The sequence below is a fragment of the Sardina pilchardus genome, chromosome 6 (assembly GCF_963854185.1).
Source record: "Sardina pilchardus chromosome 6, fSarPil1.1, whole genome shotgun sequence".
Taxonomy (NCBI): Eukaryota; Metazoa; Chordata; class Actinopteri; order Clupeiformes; family Clupeidae; genus Sardina; species Sardina pilchardus.
Window position 1 is genome coordinate 5,835,778 of NC_084999.1, and position 7,242 is coordinate 5,843,019.

At 46.2% G+C, this 7,242-nt stretch overlaps 1 protein-coding gene across 1 annotated transcript in view; it reads right to left on the reverse strand.

The window, feature by feature from the left end:
• Positions 1–7,242, reverse strand: part of cdkal1 (CDK5 regulatory subunit associated protein 1-like 1) — a 257,811-nt gene that overhangs the window by 48,605 nt on the left and 201,964 nt on the right. Inside the window, exon 14 of the mRNA XM_062537922.1 lies at positions 4,168–4,230. Within this exon, the coding sequence (XP_062393906.1) occupies positions 4,168–4,230 (63 nt within the window). The remainder of the gene's footprint in view (positions 1–4,167; positions 4,231–7,242) is intronic.

Here is a 7,242-nt window from a genome sequence, read left to right on the forward strand (position 1 = left end):
TTTTGTTTCTTTTAACTTTCTTTCAAAAAAGCATGTTGTGCAAGACGGAGAGTAATTTAGTGTTGGAGTTAATGCAGAATATATGTGGAGCTCATGTGACGTTAAGGTGGAGGAAATGTAGAATTAAGGTGGAGGAAAGGTGGAGGAAATGTAGAATTAAGGTGGAGTAAAGGTAGAGTAAAGGTGGAGGAAATGTAGAATTAAGGTGGAGTAAAGGTAGAGTAAAGGTGGAGTTATTGTGGAGTTACTGTAAGGTGGCATTACAGTGGAGTTACTGTAAGGTGGAGGTAATTTGGAGTAAAGGTGGAGTTAAGGTGGAATTACGGTGGAGTTACGATGGAGTTCCTGTAAGGTGGCGTTACAGTGGAGTTACTGTAAGGTGGAGGTAATTTGGAGTAAAGGCCGGTGCCCACCGGACACGGCGTTCAGCGGTGTGGGCTTGACGCGCAGGATTTTAGAACAGTTTTCTATCCCTGTGTGGCTACCGCGCAACAGACGTTTCTCCATTAAAAACAATGGAGTTCTATTTTTTTTTCATGTCGCGTCGCGTACAGGTAATGTGGAGTTACGGTGGAGTAAACGTAGAGGTAATGTGGAGTGCTATAATCTCCCCTGCTCTGTTCAGTTGTCAAGAGAACACACAGGTTAGCCAATTGAGCTCTCTGAAGTGTTCATTCAGCCACAGCTCAAACCTGTGGACAACAACACAAGGAGACGCTTTCTAGCTTGTGTGATTACCATGGTAACCAGGAAGGGAAAACGGTGTGTGTGAGATAGAGACTTGGAGAATAAAGTGACAGATGGTAATGACCACCTTGGTTAAAGCCTTTGGATGGTTGTAGTTATTACATGTAAATGCGATGATGACCTTAAAGGGGCTAGATGTAGACGCTAGATGGACTAGCGGTCGGCTAATGAGCTAAATGGCTTCCCACTGGCCACTCTGTGGGGGCAGTGTACTGTTGTGTTTGGAAACTCCTACCTCCTTCTCAATATGTTCTCATGTAAACAATAGGTTTACGTCCATTTTGTACAGTCTCTGGCTTAGCCGAGGTTTGGCTGGTTTATTGAAAGTGTGTCAGAAAGGCACTTGAATAAGCAGCGGTTTGGTTGAATGATCAGGCAGAGCACCCTAGCTGACCACACACACATACAATCCTTTCTCTTTCACACACACACACACACACACACACACACACACACACACACACACACACACACACACACACACACACACACACACCTCTATCTCTTGTCTTGATAGCTTCTCTTGCCACCAAGTTAGACGTGGGTGGAATCCGTGAGCTTGCTCCAGCTCAAGTAATTAGACATACTCAGAAAGAAGACGGAAGGAATGAAAGATAGAGATATAGAGAGAGAGAGAGAGAGAGAGAGAGAGAGAGAGAGAGAGAGAGAGAGAGAGAGAGAGGGAGGGTGGGCGGGAGGGCAGAAACAGTGATGGTGATACTCTGAAAAATACAGGATGTTCACAAGGTAGGTTATTTAGAAATAGCTCATAAAGAAGAGGCAGGATGTGTGTGTGTGTGTGTGTGTGTGTGTGTGTGTGTGTGTGTGTGTGTGTGTTTGTGTGAGAGTGTTTTGGTGTCAGCATGTTTGCGTGGGTGTGTGGTGGTTTGTGAAGCAATCACTAGGCTGTTTACCACCATCGTGAGCACACAGAACAGACTGTCTCAGCTCAAAGGGAAGGACACTCTCAAAGCAGAAGCTGTCAGTCCTGACAGGCTGAGTGTGTGATGGAGAGAGAGAGAGAGGGAGGGAGGAAGAGAGAGGGAGGAGGAGAGACTGAGAGACAGCATTGCTATAAAGGGAGAAGGGATAACAACAAAGAGTGTGACTGAAAGGAACAGAGGGTCAAGAGAGATAAAGAGAGAGAGAGAGAGAGAGAGAGAGAGAGAAAGAGAGAGAGAAATTGTTCTATTACTGTTGTGCTATTGCAGTTCTGTACTATTGTTCACACATCTCAGTGAAGTAGCATGTGCAAATGTCTAAATCAGTTCAAAGTATACGTACGTATATGTTTTGTCTCTGGAATTGCTGATATGTCTTACCTTTACATGTACCAATTGCTTTGGCAATACAAGGTTTGATTAGTCATGCCAATAAAGCAACTTTTGAATTTGAATTTGAGAGAGAGGGAGAGAGACGAATAGAGGTAATAACCAGGTGAATATGACTTGAGAATTGAGTGCAGGTGACTGATAGGCATACCTAGACATCAGCGCTACAAACAACGGCATTATATGATAAACAACGGCACCATATGATAAACAACGGCACCATATAATAAACAAAAGGAGGGAGGCCTGCCATTATACCCACAGGAAGTTCAGTGGCATTCATTTTGTAAAACCCATAGGTACTAATATGGAATCGGTTGCCCCTTTGCAACAGTAACAGTTTCCACTCAGATGGGTGGGAAGCCTTTACACATGATTTTGGATGGTTTGTGGGATGTTTTGCCCATTCACCCATAAAAGCATCCATGAGGGCCGGCACTGACTGGTGTTGGACAAGAGGGTCTGGCCCACAATGTCTGCTCTACTTCCTCCCAAAGACTTTTGATGGTGTGTCAAGTTCTTCCACACCAAATATCATTTCAACATGTCCTTACAGAGTGTTCATGCTTGTGGAGGGATAATGGTGGAATTGTTTTTTTTTTTCAAGGTTTGGGTTTGGGTTAGCGCAAGGAAATCGTAATGCTTCAATATACCAAGGCATTTTGGACAATTATTTGCTTCAATCTATTTTGAAAAGGCTCAGAGAAGCTCTTTCAGATCCAGCTTGACTGTATCCCAGACACAAAGCCAGGTCCAAGACGGCGAGTTCAGTTTCACGCTACAGTAGAAGAGTGATCGCGAGCCAGGCCTTCTTGTCCAACATCGTTGCCTGACTTCTCAAACAGTCTTTTGAATGAATGGGCAAAACATTACACATTCCATAAACACTTTTCAAATCTTGTGGAAATCCTTCCCAAAAGAGGGAACTACAGGACACACACACACACACACACACACACACACACACACACACACACACACACACACACACACACACACACACACACACACACAGGCTCTGTTTCTCTGCATGCTCAGGCCCAAGTGGGTGAAAAGCAGTGCGTCAGCAGCAGCCCCATAAAAGCCTGCTGGCTACAGTCAGTCACTCTGTTATATAACATCAATAGCAATCACAACGCGAGAGAATTCCCCTGCACGTCATACCATCACTCATGACACATCAAAACAGCCTCGCTCCTGCTTTCTCTCAGTGTGTGTGTGTGTGTGTGTGTGTGTGTGTGTGTGAGAGAGAGAGAGAGAAAGAGAGCTTCTGTTGTTTATCTGTTTCTGTTCCTGCTTGAGAACTATGGTAAGACGTTACCACTGCATAAACATACGGTCAACATTGTTACTGTTGCTGCTTGAGAACTACTGTATGGTATGACGTTAACACTGCATAAACACTTCTTCACCGAGCAGGACCCATTCCAGCTGCACTGAGAGGTGGCACTTTCTTCTGCTTGCCGGCGGCGACATTTGCGTCTAAGAATTTGACGCTCGAGAGACAGAAGAAGGGTTGCCGTCGACGTGCGCCAGACAGCCAGTGGGCTTTTTAAAAGTGACGGGGCTCTAAACTTTGGTCAATCATAAAAGAGCTTTGTGGAGGACAAAAAACGTGTAATCTGCATAGGCCAATAACACCTACACCTTAAGCCTACCTTACACTGACAAGATTTTGGGAAAGATCACTGACAAGATTCTTGTAGTCTTTTAACTAATGCCCCTCATTCAAGCTTTACTAAAAAGACTACAATCTTTCAAGAATCTTTCCCAAATCTCGTCAGTGTAAGGTAGGCTTTGGTCCAACCCCTCCCAGACCAGCATGATGACCAGTAAGCTCCAGAGATGCTCCATGGACACAGCCACAAGACTAGCCTGTGAGGGAGCGAGCCGGGGTGGAGGAAGAGGAAGAGGAGGAGGATGAGGAGGAGGAAGAGGAGGAGAAGGAGAGAGAGCTTACCTTATGATCGCAGGGGTTGTAGGAGTGGAAGAGGAGTAGGAAGAGGAAGATGTGGAGGAAGAGGAGGAGGAGGAGGAAGAGGAAGAGGAAGAGGAGGAGGAGGAGGAGGAGGAGGAGGAGAGAGCTTACCTTATGATCGTAGGGGTTGTAGGAGTGGAAGAGTGCTGACAGCTCTTTGGTTCTCTGCTTTTTCTGGAACACATCAAAAAAAAGACTGCCGTTGGAGAAGATGCTCAAGACTAGTGACCTACCACATTCTCCACTGCTTTATAGAAGGGCATGTGGTGGCATCGCATTCTAACACACACACAGATACACAATGAACTTAGATGACCACCACCTTTTAATAGTCAATAATTAGATACAAACAAAAGCATGATACGCATAGCCACCTGAAAATGCATGTATATACCTACTCACACACACACACACACACACACACACACACACACACACATCTGTGTGTACAACTAACACGACACAGAAGACAAACCAATAAACAGATGTTCATACTGACAGTGGCATAAATCATCTCACTGGGGTTATTCAAACATTCGTCTCCCTAGGAGAAGAGAGTGGCTAGATAGAAACCATGGGTTTAAGATGTCATCAACACACACACACACACACACACAAACACATACATATGTGTGTGTATGTATGTGTGTGTGTATGTATGTATGTATGTATGTATATATATATACATATATATATATACATATAGAAAGGGACAGAGAGAGAAAGAGAGAGAGCTATATAGAGAGAGAGAAAGAGAAAGCACCAGAAAATATATCTTTCTTCTCAGATCCTGCTTTACACACACACAAACACACACACACACACAAACACGCACACAAACACACACACCAAATCACATATCTACACACACACACACACACCAAATCACATATCTTCATTCCTAGCCAGAAATAACAGCAGCAATTTGATCAAAACAGATGAAGGCACTTATGACCTTGGGACATGCAATATCTCTGCCAACCAGGACTCAGGTCAGAGAGGCCTTCATATCTCTCTCTCTCACACACACACACACACACACACACACACACACACACACACACACACTCCCCTGGGCAGCCCCGTAAGGGTGAAAAATGATCTTGTGATGGCAAATAACCCACAGCTACTGCCTCCCAGGCAGCACACCATCCCACTCCACAGCGCTCCTCTACTCTCTTCTAGAATGTTCTGTCTGTATTTAAGAGGACACTATCTGCCATCTAACCCCCCCCCCCCCCCCCACCCCTCCTCCTCTCCAGCCAGAGGCCAAGGACAAGAGGACACTGGTCTGTGCAGGGCCACATTAGCGGCTAACAGGCCAGCATTAGCGGCTAAATCAGCCAACGGACAGGCTCATCATCAGGGCAAGGCCCAGACCTGCGAGAGAGAGAGAGAGAGAGAGGGGGGGGGGGGGGAGAGAGGTGGAGAGAGAGAGAGAGAGAGAGAGAGAGAGAGAGAGGGAGGTGGAGAGAGACAGAGAGAGAGGGAGACAGAGGGAGAGAGAGAGAGAGAGGGAGGGAGGTGGAGAGAGAGGGGGAGAGAGAGAGAGAGGGAGAGAGAGAGAGAGAGAGAAAAAGCTTCATCCATCTCAATCTCTCCCTAACTCATCTCTGACCCGTTTCCTCGGCCTCCCTGTGCCGAGCCATTCACTCTTGCAACGTAAGGGCTAATGCATGTAATATAATGGGCTTCTGTGTGTGTGTGTGTGTGTGTGTGTGTGTGTGTGTGCGTGTGTGTGTGTGTGTGTGTGTGCGTGTGTGTGTGTGTGTGTGTTGTGTGTGTGTGTGTGTGTAACATGTTGCATTCTGTCTGGAATTCCCAATGTAGCGCTCATCTTTCACCTTTCAAGGATGAAGGATTGTACCCTCTGCAACACACAGTGTGTGTATGTGTGTGAGAGTGTGTGTATGTGCCCCCCCCACTCTCTCTCCCTCTATCTCTCTCTCTGACAGGCAGCCATCCATCAGTCAAAGCCCTGTGTATTATGCAAACACACACATGTGTGAAGGCCATGCACTTAATACCATAGCAACCCCATAAACATTTTAACAAACAAAGGCAGCACACCACCCTGATGATGATGATGTGTGTGTGTGTGTGTGTGTGTGTGTGTGTGTGTGTGTGTGTGTGTGTGTGTGTGTGTGTGTGTACAGTATGTAAGCCCTAGATGATACTAGACAGAGAGACCAGGAAAAATATCTGTGAAAACAAGTTCTGCCTTTGTTGGTTGAAACACACACACACAAACACACACACACACACAGCAGCAGAAAATAAAGGTGCCGGTTTCTCAGCAGAGACGAAGTTCGGAGTTGGAAACTGGGGCAGTGTTTTGCAACAGTTGGTATGGACAAAAAAAACGAACACAGATCCATCAGATAAGACACAGTCACACACACACACCACAGTGCTCAACATTTTTCTGTGCTTCTCGCTCACTTCATGTGCGTGCGCACACACGCACACACACACACACACACTTAAACTCAACCTCCAGCACGGCCCCACATGAGCTCAGTGGCTAGTTGAGTTCAGCTCCTGTGTGTGTGTGTGTGTACTCTAACACTCTAACTGCAGCTCTGCTCCACAGCAATCAGAGTGCTGATCAGTTCAGTGGAATCTCACTGGGCTCTCTCTCTCTCCTCTCTCTCTCTCTCTCTCTCTCTCTCTCTCTCTCTCTCTTGTCCTCCTCCTCTCTCCCTCTCTCTCTCCCTCTCTACCTCTCTCATTCTCTCTGCCTCACTTTCTCTATTCTCTTTTCCTCCGTCTCCCCTCTTTCTACCTCTCTTTCATATGCACCCTCCCTTCCTCTCACTTTGTTCATCACCCCCCACTCGCCCCTCTTTTCTCTCTTCCTTCTGTTCCATCTCTCTTTGGTCTGTCTCTCTTCCCTATCTCTGCATGTTCCTATTCTCAGTCTTCACTGCCTTCTAGATCATTCCTTTCTTCCGCTCTTTTGATGTCCCCTTTCGACTTTTTGATCTTTTACTCATCCCTCTAAGCTCTCTCTCTCTCTCATTCTCTCCTTTCCCTTCTTCGTTCTCTATATCTCCTATTCCCTCCTCCCCTCTCTCTCCTTTCCGTCCTTCTCTCTCTTCTCTCTATCTCTCTCTCTTATTCCCTCCTTCTTTCTCCCTCTCTCTCTTATTCCCTCCTTCTCTGTGGGCCTGTTGTGGCCTGTTG